The sequence below is a fragment of the Phaethon aethereus genome (genome assembly GCF_964289735.1).
Source record: "Phaethon aethereus genome assembly, chromosome: 2".
Lineage (NCBI taxonomy): Eukaryota > Metazoa > Chordata > Aves > Phaethontiformes > Phaethontidae > Phaethon > Phaethon aethereus.
Window position 1 is genome coordinate 124123053 of NC_138582.1, and position 21036 is coordinate 124144088.

General features: G+C 39.3%; 2 protein-coding genes across 2 annotated transcripts in view; one reads left to right on the plus strand and one right to left on the minus strand.

Moving 5' to 3' along the window:
• The window catches only part of NEK11 (NIMA related kinase 11), a gene marked incomplete at both ends in the record, with an annotated part of 99259 nt that extends 88095 nt beyond the window's left edge, over positions 1–11164 (minus strand). Inside the window, one exon of the mRNA XM_081996360.1 lies at positions 10995–11164. Coding sequence (XP_081852486.1) covers positions 10995–11164 — 170 coding nt within the window. The remainder of the gene's footprint in view (positions 1–10994) is intronic.
• A 3970-nt stretch (positions 11165–15134) lies between these two features.
• On the plus strand, positions 15135–20281 carry ASTE1 (asteroid homolog 1; the record flags this gene model as incomplete). The annotated part of the gene is made up of 4 exons (XM_082015216.1): positions 15135–16454; positions 18409–18619; positions 19513–19708; positions 19990–20281. 4 exons carry the CDS (start codon positions 15135–15137, stop codon positions 20279–20281), a joined length of 2019 nt encoding a protein of 672 aa, XP_081871342.1.
• Positions 20282–21036: the final 755 nt, after the last annotated feature.

A 21036-nucleotide genomic window follows, 5' to 3' on the forward strand; every position in this document is an offset into this window, starting at 1 on the left:
GTGGACTTGGCGATGTTAGGCTTATGGTTGGACTCTTAAAGGTCTTTTCCAACCTTAATGATTCTATGATAATCCCTGAGTTAACCACTAAGAAATCAATCGCTATATGACCACTGTAATATCTGTAGATGGATTGAATATAGTTTCATTTTGTGAATAAGCACTTTAAATAATATAACAGTGCTTAAGTATCTTTGAATGGTGATGAGATTTCATAAATTTACAGGTGAAATGGATGATTCATTTTTTATTTCCATCAGCAAGTCACAATTATAGCACCTACAAACATTTTTTGAGATGTCTAATTTTCAAATGCTCTAACACATGCACTAACACTGAACAGTTCGGCTCATGATGTAAACAGTTTATGGTTATTTGAAAATTAACAGCTCCTAATTAGTATCCCAAAGAAATGAAATATATTTTCTGGGACAAGATCATGAAAGAGAACACTGTTGAAATAAATTAGCTTCAAGGAATACAGCTTTTATCGTTTTCTTCTGCACTGAGCAAAGTCTCATATATACAAAGAGGCATACTTCAAATTCTTTTTGGTCAACTATATGTGCCAACATTGAGAAAAAAAAAAATCAGTAATTATAAACCAAAGCAGGGTACTTGTGTTATCCCCCACAGAACTGAACAACCCGTATTACTACTGCACAAAAGCATGCATTAACATTATTTATTTAGATATTCAAATGCATTTATTTCGAATAATTCTTTGGGACATTTTGGGTTGTCATCTACATTGATTAAAAATTACAAAATAAAAGTGGACATTGAATAATAAAGGAAGAATTTTCCTCTAAAACCATGGTTTTGAAACATAGAATTTTTTTCCTTGACAGTTATGAAAAAATAAAATGTAATTACATTTATAGTCTATTCATACACTACAGCTCTAAATCAAATACTAATAAACTGTGATTGAACTGAAGAAATTTGTGTCTACTTAGGAAAATTATTAAAAATTATTATGGGATACACACTAAATACCTGTGATTGTACTTTTTTTTTAGCAATAGTTTATCTCTACATGTTGCATTATCACCATCTACTGTTCATTCATCCTTTTTTCTACAGCCTAGTCTTATTTAAGAATGTAATTAAATGTCATGCTGCCACTAACCTAAATGGAATTTGAGAAAGAAATGTGACAAGAACTAAATAATCTGTTTATTCTCTGTATGTTTGAAGACTTAATTCCATCAAACATCAAATTGTCTAAACCAGACATTTCTCCATTGCAATTTCATTACACATACTCGATAAATTTCACTATTAACTGCTCTCTTCTAATTAATGTTCCCTTTCAGAAAAAGGAGATATCATTAGAGAACTAAACCTTGGATGCAGCATTTTGTTTTCAAGCATTATAATATGATTAAGCATCTCACAATTGCCACATTACATTCCTTCAACTTGCAGCCTTGGGCTACAGCATCTGCCAAAAAGAATTTTCCTTGTATAGGAATTAGTTTAAAATTTTTAAATTAGTGTCAGTTAGGAATTTTGAAGACAGACACCCATGTCACCTGATCTATATGGATCAGTTTACAGAAAACAGACAGTTTTGAAGAACAGAAAGTTGCAAAGGGAAACCAAACACCCTAATAATCGCTATAAGAATGCATTCCATAGCAACTCAACTAAAACATTTCCTCATATAAAAATTTAATCAGTTCTTTCCTGAATGTAAATACATTTGAAACAGAATTATGTTCCTTTCAATGTTGCAAGGATATTTATGTCAACAGTATTGTCCCTTCAGTGGAACTAATTCGCCTAAGTAATTTAAGTACTAATTGCTGCTACTTTCATGAGAAAACTCACTCTTCCTACATGTTCCCCATCTCCTTCAATATTTATTTCTGAGATGAATTGAATTATCGATGGTAGAAAAAAAATAGGGAGGAAAAGATAAAATCACATTTTATAGCTTTACAGAAGCATATTACTAAATAGACTGCAATCAAAAGCAAAGGGAATCAAGCAATGCTGAGGAAATTAACTGTGTACAACACCTATTGTTAGATAAAAAAATCTTTTAATACTTTCTAGCCCTCCTGAGTATGACACTGTGGTCTCAGAAAGCAGTGAAACATGTGCAATTCAAAAATGAAGCAACTACCCAGCAACACTGAAAAGTTATTTTAGAACACACGAAGGGCACACCATGTATGTAAGAGAAATAGTATACTAGGAATTACACGTACTAATGTGTCATACTTTGTAAACCGAAAAAATAGAAAAAAAAGAGAGAAAAATACACTGACTGTCCAGTAAATCCTGAATTTATTCTACTCACTGCGGCAGTTTTCTCGTTACAATGTACTGAATGCAACAAACAGCCAGAGGCTCATTCTCCATGGAAGGAATGACAGCATCCTGACAGCATGATGCAGGCTTAAGAGAAAACACCTTGCCAACAAGATAGAGTAGGCAGGCATAGTCAAATATTGCAAAAACATACTGTATCTTTGAGGCAGGTGGTCACAGTCCAACCTAAAGTACTAATACCGTACTTCTCCATTTTCTTACTAAAGCTAGCTTAGAAATGCATTAAAACTAAACATCAGTTCCAGTAAAATGAATGAGACAGAAGTGATCTCAAGGCATTTGGTTAATTACAAAACCACTAAATTCTGTCTCTGCTGTGCACCTCAAAGCACCAGTAATTTACCAACAACACTTTAAGGACAATTCTCCACTCAACATTAAAAATAATGCTTGTAAACATTTTGAAAAATGATGAACTTAACTACTAGCACCCCTCGCTGCCTGCACCCAAGATCACAACGTGGTGAGTGCTGCAGCACTGAGCTCCCAGGAAGTCAGGTCTGTGGGGATGAGATTTAGAGTAATCCCAAGTAATATTTTATTTAAGGAATTCTGCCTCCCACTCACATAAATTAAAGACCTACTTAGAATGCTCCTGAGCCAAATGGACAACTCCCACTGAAAATTAAAAAGCAGTCAAAGAAAAGTATACTAAAAGGAGGGGGGGGGCGGAAAAAGGGAAAAACTACACCACCAAAACTCAAAAAGATGATTGAGCAGATGTAAAAGTTGTATGGAACTTTGCTGCAGAGGATTTTCACAGGCACCTACATTACACCAGCTGAACAAGAGGTCCCACAATAGTCTGAGTACTCACCCTTTGACTTCAAAGAACCCACAGAATATGTTTTATATTTTTTGAAAATGAGGGAACTAGAAATTTTAACAAAGGAATTGCTTGCACAAAGGCCTGCAGCATGGCTGCAGCTTTAAATTGCCAAATCCATCACCAACACAGACAGTGTAAAATCTCATATCCCTGCTCCAGTGCTAAGCTATCCTGCAGCCCCCACTAGAGACTTATCCAGCACAGGCACTTCCCAGACTTACATACATGGAGCTCTAAATAAATTGTTCCAGGGTGAGATGGTCCGTTTCTTAGATTCCTGTGTGTTGTTCTACAAATTTTAGCAGAGCATCCCTCTGCAAAGATGCATGTGTGTGTGTGTTTCCATAAGCTTTGTGGTAGCTGCGTATGAGTGTAGCTTTACCAGAGGGAGGAACACAGAGCTGTAGAGGGCTTTAACAGCAGCTCCTGTCTTCTGTATCTGTGTTGTACTTTGGCACTGTCACATTCCCACTGCAAGGGAGGTCTGCAGCTCCTTAATTCCATGTGCCAAAGGTCAGTGAGGAGCCCTACAGTGCCATGCTGAGCTGCAGGAAAAGCCTGGGCACCAACAGGGATGCAGGAGGTAGGGACTAACACACCTTCCCACATACTCTCCAGAGAGAACTGCTTTGAATGAGTCCCAGATATTAAACTGGTCTCTGAACCAGTATTGGCCTGCACTGGAAATGCTCAGAAACACCTACAGCCATAGCTGCAACTGCCTACCAAAACTGAAGCAAAACATTGACAATTTCACACTCTGGCAACCTCCACTTGCAGGTGTACTCTTAAACTACGGCACAAGAGCATCAGCCACTGTTACAGCGGTTTCAGTAAGGACTTCAACACTTCTTGACTCCTGTACCATTGTTCGCAGAATATGAAAGTCATACTCAGCCATTAGAGTGGAAAGCTTGTTGAAGGCTAACTTCTTCAACTGCTCTAGCTAAATCAGCAAGATCTGTCAATGTTCTTCTTATCTCTCATTTGGGGCCAAGAATGACTGTACACCTTTGCAGCAATGGCAGTTCAGCTAACACATGATAGCCTGAGCCTTACATGAAGAAGCAGAGACACTCTTGACTCAACCAAGCAAAAGATGGTTCACTAAGAAAAGATTATTTAAAAATATGCAGCAATCAGGAAGGTCCTATAGGAAATGCACCTTTATTCAGTTTCCAAGGAGATCCTGAATATCTGTTCACAAATCTAAAATAACCTGATGGATTCTAGTTTTAATTTCTAGTTTTTATTACTAAATGAGGGAGAAGGAAAAAGGAAAACAGCACTATTAGATGAATATGCACATAACAACTGGCAGGAAGTCATTTGTTACTGTTTTAATCAATCCAGTGTCAAATGCCCATTCTTTGGAATACCTTCAGAGAGGCAAACAGGCAGTAAACACAGGGATTTAACAATACAATCTGCTGTCGCTTGGACACTCGCAAGTTACAAAACTCTTCTACCTTTAGATTTTATTTCATTTGTTATAAGTCATAAATAATTGAAAGTCATGTGATAAATTATTCAGCTAAGTGCACAGTTTCCAAGGAATCATAGCATGAGTCTGGATTAATGGTATAATGCAAGTCAGATGCAGGAGTTGAGCTGACACCCCACAATTACCACACACAGGAGCAGTCCAGGGAGTTTGGTGCTTCTCAGCGTGTGCTTTGCACCACAGGGACATATAAGTACCTTGTGAATATTTATGAACTAGAAGTCCCTATTGCCTACTGTGTACTTCAGCTGCTTGCTCGTGCATCATTATGAATTAGTGAAACTTAACCCAGAGCTTCACTTGGCACAATTGATTAGGACATTCATTATCTGTTAGTGATAGCACTGTCCTTCAAAACTACTGCTGAACGTAAACCTATGCTATTAAAAACAAAGTCTTTAACCATAATTACCTGTTATAATTAACTGATAAGCTACTCAAGGGGACTGGGATAGAAGTGACTGCAGGGATATTACTGTTTGCTACTTTCTTTATACAAACCATGTAATGTAATAACTTTGGTTAGGTCTAGGTCCATGATCACAGAATCACAGAATCATTAAGGTTGGAAAAGACCTTTAAGATCATCAAGTCCAACCATCAACCCAACACCACCATGCCCACTAAACCATGTCCTGAAGTGCCACGTCTACAAGTTTTTCAAATACTTCCAGTGATGGTGACTCCACCACCTCCCTGGGCAGCCTGTTCCAATGCTTGACCACTCTCTTGGTCAAGAAATTTTTCCTAATATCCAGTCTAAACTTCACTTGGCACAACTTCAGGCCATTTCCTCTTGTCCTATCATTGGTTAGTTGGGAGAAGAGACCAACATCCACATCGCCACAACGCCCTTTCAGGTAGTTGTAGAGAGCGATAAGGTCTCCCCTCAGCCTCCCCTTCTCCAGACTGAACAAGCCCAGTTCCCTCAGCCACTCCTCAAGACTTCTGCTCCAGATCCCTCACCAGCTTCGTTGCCCTTCTTTGGACACACTTGAGCACCTCAACGTCCTTCCTGTAGTGAGGGGCACAAAACTGAACCCAGTATTCAAGGTGTGGCCTCACCAGTGCCGAGTGCAGGGGTACAATCACTTCCTTACTCCTGCTGGCCCCACTATTGCTGATACAGATGTTCAGAAACAAAAGCAAACTCCTCAGAAGTCTATCTCAACTTTTGCAAAATCATATGCAAGTCAAGAATCTGGGGGGAAAAAACAACACAAAAAACAACACCTGCAGACATCCTGCATTTCAAAAGTGATTTGTAAATTTAAGTAAATGTTCTCTAAATATAACTTTATTTACAAAAATTCATATAAATTGTTTCCTAGACACAATGTTGAAATGCCTGCCTTCTCTTTGTCATTAGAGATTGCATTTGAACAGATCATTGAGATGGTAGAGTTTTATAACACAGTACCGGCTTGATAACTACTGAGCTGCTGACACTTTGCCAACAAAACTGGCGTTGTATTTGCAGATGGGTGTGACTTGAATTTCCTATCAAATAAGATCTATTAAGCTTCAAAGCATTTACATATTATATGTTAGCAAAGAACTGAAGGTAGATATTAAATACCAAGTACACTGGAAAGTTGCAGAAGAATTTATAGTGTAATTGTCCCATCAGCTTTTCCATATTTTTCCAATTGTCCTAAGTTTAGTAGCCTTGTCTACTAAGTCAAAAATTGTCTGTCTAGCAACCAACTTTAGGGAGTTACTGTCCAGTTTCAACCAAATCTGTCAGAAGGGTGGCAATTTCATGGATCTTAAAATGACCTTATTTAATGATCTAGCGTAGGAAGCACAAGAGCCTTAGTGGCCCCTGGATCTCCAAAGTTACACACTGTTTGAGCTGCCAAGTGGCCAGTGTATGTATACCAATCATCTGACCTATGCATGTGCTCAGGGACCATCATGCCTTAACCCATCTCCCTTCCAACCACTAATTAGGGGATACAGAAGGAAAACACAAATATTGGAGGGATGTGAAAAGGAAGGGAGAAGCTGGAACGACGATTAGAGGAAGTAAAAGAAAACAGAGGACATAGCAGAAAAAGGAATGTTGTCATAACACATATGGTGAAATAGCAGGGCTTCTTGTGGTAGTTTAAGGGAACAGAGGATGCAAGTTTACAGGAAACTAGGCATCCTTCCTGCCACACACAGAACAGCTTGTTTCAAAACTATAGAACTGTCCCCCATGATACTGGGCTCTAGATGAGGATCAAGCATCTACAGTGTAACTAAAAGTTATGATAATATTTAGTAAGATTAAGATATCCAGGAATGATTTCTCAAGTAGTGGCCCAGTTATTTTCCACAGCCTTGCTACATGAACACAGGCAAACTGTTTAACCTCCCTGTTTATTGCCCACTTGCAAACTGGATAAAAATACTTCACAGCTCTGAAAAGTGCTTTCAGGTCCCAGAATGGTAAAGGTGCTAAATGCATGCTAAGAGTCATTCTTAACAGACAGTATTCCATAGTGAGCATATATGGGTCTAGAAAAGCGACTGAGTAGCACTGTTTATCCTTTGCCAGTAACATTAAATTATACAAATGTAAAGAAAAAAAATTATGCTTAGGTCCAACTTCATTACTGGTGCAACTTTACAAAAGAACAAGAGGAAAATGAACAAAAACACATAAGTAGTTTTTACACAAATTAAAACTACCATTTTTTCTTCGTCTCATAAAAAGGGTGGCAAAATTATAGAAATCACACAGGACCGTGAACATAAACAATTACCAAAAAATACAATTTACAAAAAATACAAATTAGGAAGCAACAGGCAAGGAATGTGTCATGCAATGCAACACTTAAGAGGGGCTGACAGTAAAAGGCCTACATATGCTACTATACTTGTACTTCATAACCTTATTATTTATAGAGTATGCAACTCAAAAATACAACACTGGATGTCACTGACCTAGTATCATCTCAGGAAGTAAGTAATCCTGATCCCATCCATACACAGAACTAGAGATCAGCATGAAGCTGGCATGGCCTGAGCAGCTCTATGCAAAGTTTTATGCAAAATAAGTCTGTTAAACTTGAGGCATGCGCCAAATAATTAACCCTCTCTCCTTCCCAGCTGAAGCAACTCTATACATAACACTTCACTCACCACAGCTAAAATCTTTGAGGGGTAACATAGTACAAGGCATGCCCAAAAACTATTTCTAAAATCATGCAAACGCTTTGTTGAGCATACATGAAATTACATGATAACCATTGTTAGTCTCTGTATTAACTTACTCTGTAGACATTGCACTAACAGAAAATTGAAAAAGATACTCCTGAACAGCTTCTGTACCATTATCCAAGATGTCACTCTTCTTAGTAATTTGTGTTCTTATAATTTATTCCTATGTTCTTTCACACTGCTTTAGACTATAGCAATTTTCAGGAAACTATCTGTGTCTGAGTTCAAGCGGTATACAACATTTTCCTCAGCATGTTCTAGATCATCTCTGAAACAGCAGACTTCTAATTCTGCCGAGGTCATTTGGGACCTAAGTATCTCAATTCCTTTTTTTCTGCCAAGGTGCTTTCAGAACTGTACTAAGATTATTCCTTTAAAAGAGTAAGAAACATAACTACCTAATTTTTCATTCATAAGTATATATATTCTCCACTGGGAAATTATATAACAGAAGCAGCAACCAGTACTGTTCCATAAGAGATTATTTTCTGATTTGAAAGTAGTGTTGAGAATGTGACTTCTCGTCTATTTTACCACCTTAAGAAACCAGTATTTTTAAATACAGGACAGTGTCTACACTATCTCATTATGTTACCTAAGCTTTCACGTTCACCTGGGCCAATATTTTTGTCATCTATTAGCATGTAAGTGACAGCAAGTTGGGGGAATCTGCTCTTCAACCTACATTCGAGGCGCAGAAGTAATGAATAACTGTGATACGCCAGTACCCCCTAGTGAGAAAAGGATGAACTACAGTATTAGCCTACCACTTCGGCTTGTTATATATTGTTACAGTCACAAAAAGCAACTGACAAAACAAAAAAAGACTATACCATTTGATACTCAGTTTCTGTCCTGAGGATGGCGGAGGACACACTCAGCCTCATCCCTAACAAAACACAGGCATGAAATGCTGCATGCAGTGAATGTTTGTTCAAAACACAGTCACTCAGAATTAAAAGTTCTCAAAGAAAAATTCTTAAGAAAAAATAGAGATAATAACTACTTAAAGGCAAAGCACACACTGCTTGTTTTTGAGGTTTGGCAGCTTGTGCTATAGCAGCAAATGTGTGAAGAGACACATTTCAATATACTGTTAACATTCTAAAAACATGTTCAGTAACAGCTGAATTTTGAAGGGCCTTACAAGCTCAGGTAATTCCTGTCACCCTATTTGCATGATAAATTATTTTAACAAAAAAAGAAAATGAAAAGTATTTTCTATTGTTTTTAATGAAAGTTTTAATTAAAAGAACATTTCTGTAGAAAATTGTACCTAAGGCTAAGAAAGATCCAGAAGTCTTATAAGTCAGCTGGAAAAAGCTAAGAACTTAGTAGCCTCTAGCCCTAACCCAATTTGCTGAGAAGCTGTAAATTGATGTAGAAGGAAAACAAGTGAAAGAATTATGTCTTGGCTGCACATTTGTTAAAGCAATATTGCCAAGAATGCATTGTCACAAATAGCAAAAGCGATGCACAAAATAATCAGAAAAAGTTCTTTTATCATATTATTGCTTATTAACGTGTCCATCAATAAAGACCAACAGATGACTGTATTTAAAGGAAGAATGTACTCTGGCTGAGAAGCACGTTGATTAGATGTTTCAGACTTTAAACAAAAAGCCTCACAAATTTTATTGGATAAAATCAAAAATATTCACATTTAAATTTCACTTGGTGTAAGTATCAAACCAACAGACACACACAGTTGTACGCAACAGGAAGTCCAGCCAGTAATGCATTACTCAGGCACCCAACTTCAAATTCACATAGAGAAATGTCAACACTCTGAAAATGTTCTTTGTCTTTGTGGCTTCAGAATCCTAAATGGTTTATCAACCAAACTGATGAGACCTGTCCAAATTCAGGCAGCTATGAAAGAAAAAAAAAACAAAAAAAAGATTTGCTGGCAATTTAAAAAAACAAAAGTGCTATCAGTCAGGTATACAGCAAATGGAAAGGTGTTCACTGGAATTGCTGTAATTATTCCTCTCAGGTTTCATTTGGACAACTCAATTATAAAAAAATAAGACATCAATACAGTACAGTTTCTTTTGAGACCCCTCCAACAATCTGAGTCCTTACAATGACACAGAATCAATTTCTGAAAGCATCCAATTAAGTGTTATCAAAAACTTACCTACAGTAAATAAATAAGAAATCATCAGAAATTAAGTGGGTAGTCCACTAAAATACATTCCAAATTCTAACATTTTAAATAGTCCATGCTTTAATGGGCATTTGTAACTGAATGAAGCATTATACAGATAGATATTGCAGTAGCCGGACCTGATTAGACTAAAGATTCTCTTTTTCCACACTTTTTGAAACAAAAACATCATGTTCACGAAGGTGGATAAGCATAGGATGAAAGGCAAACGCGCAGCACTTCAGTATGTGTTCTGAAGAAAGAACTGCAAGAACCAAGTTTACTTATAAAATACAAAGACCTCAAAAATAAACTATACAATTATATTACACACACATATGTTATATATTGACATAATTATGACATGATAGCTTATAAATTACAAAGCTTTAAGCCTTTAACAAGCAGTTTTGTTACAAAGGAGAAGAGCAAATTTCTGAAACCTGGCATATACCTTTGCCCCATTCCTTGTCTGGACAATGATAAAATTCACCTCAACCTAATCTGAGTAAATACAAGGGTCTTTTCCACAGCATATATCTTACATTAGCAACTTGCCCAAGGTATGACACTGGGAAATAGATGCTACATATATTTTTACTGTTCTTACTATTTTATACAAAGCTTCAGAGGTGTACATCACTATGGAGATGAGGGTCTGAAATTTTCTATCTATCTCCACTCCACTCCGTCTTGCAGAAGTAAATTAAAAAGGACTTAGATAAAAGCACAATAAGACAGACATATCGGACAAACTACTTAAAACAAAACCAGGTTCAGTTGTAATGCTGAGTCAGCATAAAGTCTGCTCCTATCTTACGTCCTCAGTAAGTGAAACAGTTAAGGCTGCAACATAACACCAAACTGAGATATGAGACACAAAAAACCAAAGAAAACATCTCCCAATGCAAGAAATGTTCCAAACATTTTTATTTAAAGTATGTGAAGAGTTTACTTACAATTCTTCTCCTTGTTTTGCTTTTCTGTCAGAAACCAGATATACACTTCCAAAGCTTCCATTGCCAAGTTTCTTCTGAACAGTGTATCTTCTTGCAATCATAGCATCTGAGCAAGCAGAATTAAATCTGGCAACAGTGACATGCTTAGCAGTTTCTTGAAATTTCAGCATTTCTCTGTGTAACAGAAACCACACAAATTTCCCTAGAATGTAGCTTTCAAATCCTTTTACTCTTCCATGGATGTTCACAGGAAACACTTGAAACAGAAGAAATTTGATTTGTCAATGTATTCTTACTAAAATCTTCACTTAATTCTATGGCAATGCTTATAGTGCTTAGCTTGCAGAAAAACACAAACTAAGTGAAATCATTAGTTGCTAAGCTGTGGGAAGCAGACCTGACAAAGAAACTCCAGATAATGTAGATGTGACATAGCCTTCCTCTAAACCAACCTTAAATGAATTCACTGAACTGATAACACAGGGGAACTTAAATGCAGGTGTTTATACATTGATTTATTTAAAAGTTCAAGTGCTTTTTGCAAGGACAACTACACGTATATTTCACCCGATAGTTCCCCTAGATATGGCACTCTTCCTCACCACCTGTCTTTATACCACCAGTACCTGCGACCAAAACTATTTTAATTTCAGGATACATGTTTCATGGGTATTGTATATACTGAAGCATAATCTCCACCCCTCATTTGAGTTCATCCCCATCAATAACTACCAAGCTGTTTTCTCTACTCTTTCATTTGTCCCTCAGATTTCACCATCTGTTTCAGTGCTGACCTCACAGCTTCTGTGTGATTCACTACCAGTATCTTCTGCAAATTAGAGCTTCATGACTACCCACAAGTCTACAAGACTTTCAATAAAGCCCAGTTCTTCCAAAAGTTCTTAATTTCTCCTTCACTATAAATAATTCTTTCTTGACCCACCTTTCTAACAATTTAGCTTTGATTCAGAATTCTTGTCTAACTGAGGTCCTAATTCTGCAAACATAGGGACTGCAAAGGCAAACCTCTAGTGTTTCTATGGTTTTCAATAACTGAACACGAGTTTAGAGTAACTTTGTCTACTTAACCTTCTTCATTCCAAATGATAAAAGGGTGTTTCACTGCACATAACAAAACAGTATTTGCTTTCATTATCTTGCCTTTATATAATGCTGCCTACATTTGTGCTTGAGGATCCTTTGGAACAAATAAAGATGTTGCAAGGTTGTACAATCAGTGCAACTAATACTACCAGCACTGCCTGCTGCAGTGCAGCACGCCCACACTGGGTTTATTCACCATAGCATTTTAACATCAATGCAAGCACAGCAAAATGGTTGGGGTTTCTTTTGTTTTGGAAGAGAAAAGACAAATTGCTTAATTTTAAAAGCTGTATAACTGCTGATTCCAAGTCACTATCTTCACTTCCTAAGAAATGCAGAGCCTAGAGGAAGATTACAAATTTGTATCTTACAACAACAGTGTGTGTGTGTGCAGGTGTGCACAAGAACCTATCTTAATACCCATCCGCTGAGCTGCTGTCACACTGTACCAAAAAGCCTGACATTGCAGTGTCACTATATTATGAAACACAGCCAAATTTTAATTACTACAAGCCATCTTAACAATGATACAAACCGGGTATGTTTTTTAAACAAAAGCACTCCTGAGACTCTGTTTCTGTATTCTCTTTCAGATAGTAACAGCGACAAAAATTTTAAAATGCAAATGCTAAGCAAAGAATGTCAGCTAGAAAATCACCACTTCTGTAACTCCAAATCTGTCTGAAGAAGCATAAATGGATCATGTTAAGGTGTGAGGGAAAGGAGGGCAGGAAGGTGAATTCCATAAAATATTACATTGACAGTTCTGGGAAGTTTACATATTTTTCAGTTACTATTCTATTTCCCTAGGAAGTTGCTATTTTATGGATGCCTTCATAAATTCAAAATAGAATTGCTTTGAAATACATAACCTTTAGAAATAACTACACTTACACAAACTGCTGAGCTATCTATTATTTTTTTCCTGGGGAAGAGTCATTTAACACTGCTCATCCTCAAATTTTCATACTTACTTGGGCCCTGGGAATATATCACAGTCCTTTACACCACCATACCACACTTTTGAGATCAAGTAATCCATTGAGTCTAATTGTTGTGCTTTATTTTCAACCTTCCTGTCACCTGTGACTTTCTATGCCTCAATTTCTCTCTCTATATAATAATAGTAATAACTATCATATAACTTTGTGAAATGCTTTGATATCTACTGCTGAATAGCGTTACAAGGCAGGGGCCAGTGACTGCCATTGTGGTGTCACAGGCACATTTTAATGGTACAGAAAAGATGGATTTCTGAGCCACTGCATTTGAAAGAAATACCCTGCATGAGTCAACAGACTCTAGAGCCTGGCTCAACCGCAAGACTGACTGATTCTTCAAGAAGTATACTAACTGGCAGCCTCTCCTACCTCATTCAAATCTTTAGCCCAAACTTCCTTGTATTTTTTACCGGTGTCCATCTTCTCCCACTGAGCAGGCATCCCCAAGCAGCAGTACATCAATTGCTTCATTGACGTTCAGAACAACTAGAGGTAACTGAAAGAAATCAACTCTCCAGCTCCCTTTTCCTCAAAAATCCCAGTATACCCTATCCAGTAACACTCTGGTAAACAGTTTATGTTCTTAATTTTGTTCATCCCCTTGAGCCCCATTCCAGAGCCTGGCAGACTGCTGATGCCAAACTAATGCAATTACATTGTCTGGATCACTTTTTTAACTTTTTCTTCTTCCATGGCTAGAGTTAAATATCCTTCCTCTTTTTTCTTGGAAGCTAAAGTGAAGTTGTTTAGGGTTTCACAGTTTTACTTACACTTCCTAAGCACACAGCACCTCCACTTCTTCCCCTGACCTTCCTTCACGTATATAAGATAGATAATGATTTTAATTTCCTTTACATAACCTTCAGGTTTCTTTAGCAACAGCTAACATACTGACATTTTCTGTCTCCAAGATAAATCCTTCTTTGCCAGTCGAGGCCATTTTCCAATTCTATCAGGTTTTCTTTCTATTCCTTAAGAACCCCTGTGCTACATCAACATTGGCCACTCACCCCCCCCCCTTCAGTACAAATTCCAGAGTTTTTAAATTTTTCAAATTTGAACGCTAAACATCCTCAGTATTTACCACCTTGAATCGTTTCCTGTCAATGACTGGCCTGATCCTTTAAACTTTTTGAAAAATGAAAAAAAAAAAAAAATATTGCTGTTTTTTTCCTTAATTTAAAAAAACAACAAACTCCTGAATACTGCCTCCATTGTTATTTTCTGCAACATCTTTATAAACCTAGCCAAGTCTAAAGTAACATCATCTCTGCTGGATGAGTTTTTACTGCTCCCAGAGAAAGGATAACGAACCAAGACTTTACGAGTAGCGTGAGTGGCAAAGGAGCTTGCGGGTGATGGTAAAACAAAGTCAAATGCACTCGACTATCAAAGAGGCTAATTAATATCTCCCTGACTCACATTCAGGAAGCCGCGATCCCCTAGGATAACCTCAGAGATGTTATTATCTTATTAACAGACCGCGTAAGACTCAAAATTCACGCTCCGAGGGCCTGGGGGCACAGACACAGAGGTATGAAGTGCCCCCGCTTCCCCGCCCAGCTACCCTCCCACAGAGGGGCGAAGGCGGCATGCCTCCATCCTCACCCTCCGAGGAAGGCGGTGCTCCCCGGGACCCCTCTGGACTCGCCGGTAGGTACGCAACCTCCTCAACCTCCAGCGCCCGGCCCCGTATGGCCGCCAGGGCCGCCTGACGGCGGGGACCACTGTCCCTCAGGGTCCTCCGACTCCCCTCGGGACGGCCTGAGACAGGGCGCTGCCAGCCCAAGGCAAAAGAGGAAGCGGCCACAGCCTCCTACCTCGCCCGCCTTCGGGGGCACAAACCGGGCTGCGCAGAGAAAAGCCCCGCCCTGACCGCTCCGCCAGGCCCGTCTTTGCGGTTCCGTCGCTAGGAGACGCCGCGCACGCGTACTGAGAGCCAGTAGGCGGGAAGAACTGATTGGAGGACTGCGCCTCGTCACTCCTAGCACGACTTCCGGCGGCGTGGCGCCGTTCGCGGCGAGCGGCCGGAGCCATGGGCGTCCAGGGGCTGACTGGCTTCGTGGAGGAGCGCGGGGCGTTCTTCACCGAGCTGCGGGTGAGGGACACCAAGCTGGTCATCGACGGGAGCAGCCTTTACCACCGGCTGTGCTTCGCCTCCGCCGTCGACTTCCGCCGCGGCGGCGACTACGGCCCCTTCGCGGCGGCCGTGCGCGATTTTTTCAGCAGCCTGCGGGCCTGCCGCGTCGCCCCCTTCGTGGTGCTGGACGGCGGGCGCGGCGCTGACGACAGAAAGCTGCCCACGCTGCGGGGCCGCGCCGCGGAGCGGCTGCGGGCGGCCCACGGCCTCTCCCGCGGCGACGGCGGCTGCCTGGTGCCGCTGCTGACTCGCGAGGCCTTCGTGCAGGCGCTGGGCCGGCTCGGCGTCCCCTTCGTGCAGTGCTTCGCCGAGGCCGACCGGGAGATCGCCGGGCTGGCCAACCGCTGGGGCTGCCCCGTCGTCTCCCTCGATAGCGACTTCTGCATCTTCGACCTGGCGGGCGGCTACTGCCCCCTGACCCACTTCCAGTGGCAGGCCGTGTGCGCGGGAGAGGGGCCGCAGGGCTGCTACGTGCCCGCTCGCTGCTTCTCCGTGGAGAGGTTCTGCAGGCACTTGGGCGACCTGAAGAAAAGCCTGCTCCCGCTCTTTGCCGTCATGAATGGGAACGATTACATTGATCTGGCCGCTCTCGAGGGATTCTTCAGCAAGGTGCGCTGGCCCAGGCCCAGGGGGTGGGCGGCGGGGAAGGGGGGGAAGCACGCCCGCCTTCAGGGGCTCCTGAACTGGCTGTCGCAGTTTGCTGAGCCCACCGAGGCTGTCGACAGTGTGCTGAAATACCTTAAGAAACACCAGAGAGAAGAAGTAAGGGAGCTTCTGTGCACTTCAATGGAGGATTATACTCCGTCTGACGTGAATCTTGAGGACTTTTTTCAGAACGGAAAGTACGAATGTGAGGCTGCCAGGAAAGCGGATTTACCACAGTGGGTACTTGATGCTTTGGCAGAAGGTAAGCTGGCCCCATTCATCAGCGATGCCCTCATTCTAAGAAGTACCTTCCTCCACGTTCAGGTGGAGAACATGCAGAGACCTAGCGCACATAGCACAGCTTTGCCCATTCGACAAGTTATCTATGGACTGCTTCTGAAAGTATCTCAAAATACTGAAGCTGCTTCTCCAAGGAAGCAGACCAACGAGCTGCCAGCTGTATGTGAATTTGACAGACTCCAAAAGACACTTAAAAAAACATTTGTTCAAGCAGCAAGCCTACCCACAGATTTTTGTGATGATCATTTTCCTTTGGACAAGTTAATGGAGGTAAATGGTTGTCACAACATCACACTTGACAGTGTTTCACGAGTGACAAAAAATAGTCTGGACTCACATTTGCCACCCGGTCGCTAAATGTCATGCCTGAACTAAGCCACCTCAGTAACTAACTAAATGCAGAGGTACTTACAGGGCTCTGAGCTTGGTCTGTGATACTTGAGAAGCTACCTAGATTGCTTTTATCTTCTTCCCTTCCTTTCCTGCCCACCCCAAGTGTACCAAGACAAATCATATGAAAAGCTGGTTCAGTGTATATGTACTATTGCCTAAATTTTCTATACTATGCCCTTCTTTTGTCCTGTGTATTCTGTTACACTAATACCTGCTTTTATAATTATAGGAAGGAGCTCTGTTTCATGAAATTTAGAAAAGTGCAATTTCATACTACAAAATTTATATTTGATCAAGCTATGGATGTTTCAGAGCAATGTTCTGAAACAAAATCTGACCCATGCTTTTTTACTAAAAATCACCATTGTTTCAATTTCGTGTATGAATCTTACAGCTAGGCCCAGCAGTTTTACCTGCCACAAGTATGCATCCTGCTAACATGGACCCCGGGCTGCTTGCCAGACAGAACAGCACCTGAAAAACAGCTTGTAAGCAAAGGGAAGTTGTAGTAGGTTAGTTCCAGTCATCATTAGCAATTCTGTATGTATAAATTCTAATGATTAAGACTGTAACTCTTGCTGTGAATGGAAAATAACTTCCTATTCCCGAAGTTGCATAACCAAGGTTTTGTATGCAGTAATTTCTGAAACATCAGGAAATACAATCTGTGCCTTTTAATATTGTATATTTAAGCCACATGCACTATCCATTCTGGCATTCAGATCAACTGTTAACATATCCATGTGCTGTGCCACTTGTTGGTGGCTATTTCATGTAAGAACTAAGTTTATCACTACTATGACCATGAAATGCTACAGATGGCTATGGATCCAAAGGCCTACATACAGGTTATTTTACACAGGTTATTGTTACAGGCCTTTTAAAAAAGCAATATGCAAACACTTAAGAGTTTGAAAAGTCATGGTTTTTGATTTTAAGAAACGTTAATGACACCTTAATTTGGTCTTGGTATGTATGCTGTTTAATGAATTTGAGTTTCTGCTATTACAATAGCTCTCCTTACTAAATATATGGGAATTATCGGTTCAACAGAAGGTTAGAAGAAAGGTTACCCTGCATTTAAAGTGCTCTAGGCAAAACTGCTTTCACTTTGTCTTCTGCTGTGGGGATGTCTGCCTAATAGACAGGCAAAAGCATCCTAATCAAGGTTCACAAAGCACACTTAATTACAGTTGAACAGCCTGCTGCGATTCTGCTGCATGCATGAAGTTACGAAGTTTATAACACCACATTTTAGAAGTTAAATAGCACAACAAAGAGGGAACATGTGCTAGGAATTTAATATGTTGCAGGCGAAAAATGCAAGCTTCACAGTTAAGATTTTATTGTGATTACAGGTAAGCATGTTTTCAACATATGGAGAAGAGACACAGCTATTTTATCTCGCAGAGCAAGGGTGTCTTTTAAGAGGCACAAAATTAAGTCTTTAATATACATATGCCATACCAAAGTAATTTTAATGCATTATCATTACAGGATTTTCCAAGCAAGTTAACTTTCATATAGGAGTTTAAATTAAGTGACCTATCAGAAAACGACTGAAACCTCTTAAAATCTAGCTTCAGGCAACAGTAAAAAAATTACTTTTATCCTTCTACCCAACATTTAACTGCGTAGTTTTTAAAGCTTAAGTAGTATTTAAAAAAATACTTCCTGGTTGGAGTATCTGTGAAATTTAAGTAATTTTTTATCAAAACCATGAAGGACTAGCTAGTTTAAACACAAGCTTATTTGCCGTTTGGAAATTGCTCACAGCAAATAAAGTCTCTTACCTTTATTTTTCCACTCCGATTTTTAAATTTATTTTCAGGTGCCTGTGTCATGCCGTCAGATGCTTTTGCTGGAGACTCTAGGAGTGAAAATGAGTTTCCTAGAATCTATTCCGAGTCACTTACAACTCCCTGTTGCTGTAACGTGTTACTGGATACGTTGTTCAGAACCAAAAGTTAAATTGCATCACTTGAAGGCTTTACTTCTAATGATAGTATCTGGAGAACTGCAGAGGATAACAAATGATCCAGGTATGTCCCCAAAGAATACAATTTTAGATGTTCAGCTGCTATGAAAATCTATACTATAATTCATTTTTCTTCAGTTATGGTGAGTTGTCCAAATTCAGATGAATGTCACATTCTTTGCATTGATACAGAGCAGAGAAAGTGCTAGCCATCAATTTAACATTTTATACAGGTAAAACAGTGCTTTGCCATCGTGCAAAACATTAATTTGCATTTATAAATGCTTTCTTTAGGACTGAAAGATTCATTTAGATATAAAAGTTACCAAAAAATAAGCTCAACATACTCGTGCATCAAAAGAAAATAACTAGTATTGATGCATTCAGATTTTTTTTTCTTATGAGTTTTTCCTAAACTCATCTGTACTTAAAAATGCTGAGTTGCACAGGCACTGTTTATCTGCCTGTGCATTGTGAGAATTTAAAAATACTAAATTATCACAGAAATTGTTTCAGTAATATTTATACCTCATAGAGTTATGGTGGCATTTCCTCTAGGATCCTTCATTGGATGGCAAATACTACGCTTCTAAAAGAATAAAAAAGAAACATTATACAGGTTTCTTAGATTCTAATTTATAGAAACTGGACTAATGTGGTTGCTGCCAGCTTCCCAAGTGGGTAGGAGTGAGATGGAAATCTTTGGAATTGATCCACTCACAGAACAGCATAGCAAGTTACCTAACAAATAGAATTCCTTGTTTCAGATTCTTATGGATAGTCATACTTGAATTTTTACTCAATTTTATGTCTTAAAGTTCAGTTTGAGACATTTGAGAACATTACTAATGCTTCCTGAAATGGAACTGGTTTGAAGACACTATACATTGCAGATACCTTTCGTACAGTTCAGAACAGAACACTTAACTTGCATGACATTTTTTATTTATAACCTAGATCCTGCAGTTTTATGTGCTGAAGATGACAGTATTGTATATAACGAATTTCTAAAATGGAAAGAAAAGAAATTGCAAAATAAAGACTTTGATTTAGATGCTGCACACAGTTTTTGCCAGTGGCAGTGCTGCCTTCAGATGGGATTGTATCTCAACCAGCTACTTTGCACTCCTCTCTCTGAGCCAGACCTAAGTAGGTAAGGATGTTTCAGAGATCTGCTTTCCACACAAGCCCCTGATGGCATGTGTTCACATGCTGTTTTATTTTGTGTCAGATGCTGCTGGCCAATTTTACTATATTTGAACTCCCTTCTTTAAAGATACCAATATGGAGAAAAATACCAAATAGGTATCCCTCAGGAGGCCACTGTTGGATACTATATGTAGTTAAGATCTGTAATCCATTAAGCAGCATGTTTCTGTACCTGTCCTGCTGAGGTGAGGTTCTAAATGAGAATTCTCTCCTTCCTTTGAGCAGGCTTTACAGTGGGACTCTTGTGCACAGACTGTATCAAGAACTTAAATCAACACCTTCAGTGGAAAATCTGTTCAGTTTATCTCCAAAAATGACTCGGCTTTATCAGGCTTTGTTAAACACAGTGGAGTCAACTGTATCTCCAGACTTCTTTCAGAAGATGACCAAGACCAAATCTGAGTCCTGCAAAAAGAAGAAAGCATCTAGTAAGAAAAAAAAGACCAGAGGTGCTATACCAGAAACTCAGCATTTATGTAACGTTAATAGATTTGCATCACTTGGAGTGGATGACTGAAAGCATTATTCCTGGAATAACTTTGCCCTGCAGATGGAAGAAACTATTATTAAAATATGTGGCTGTATTGGAATTTGCTCAGCTGTTTTCATGCAAGTTCCTGATTCAATCTTTACCACCAATTCTTGCTTCAGGGAATTTTTTAATTTACTTTTTTTGTAACTAACACTCTTATAGAAGAGGTGCTGTATAAGAGTTGTGGTGTTTTACTTTTCTTTAAAGGTATCGGTCTAATTGAAAATGAAAGCAAAGTTGTTCAGCATTTTAGAGTTGGGGTGTTTTAGAGGAATTCTTTTCCTAAGCACTTACAGTTGGCTATCACTCTAGCTCCCTGAACACTTCTAATTTCAAAAAAATCTGATTTTTAAGTTTGTGTTTGAAGAACACGGTGATCACAATCTTAGAGAACAGATTAAAATGGAAGTTCACACATCTAAAAATATTGTAGAATCAGTCTTTATAGGTAGAGGGTTTGTACTTTCAGGGAGAGCTAGCTTTACTCAGTGATGACTAATTTGTGCTTGCAGTATTACAGGTACTGAACTATACTGCGGGAGAAACCAGCTTCTATTCCCCCCCTAAGAGTTCAGTGCTTACATGCACACACAAAGCTATCACGTGGTATCAAGTTTCCCCAGGTTTGCAAATTCAGAGTAACTATGTACAAGCTTCTGTTGTTAGCAAACTGTTGTCATTTGAGTTAACCCTCTTTCTCTAATGGGTATACTAAAATTACAGACCTGTTTAACTTGCCC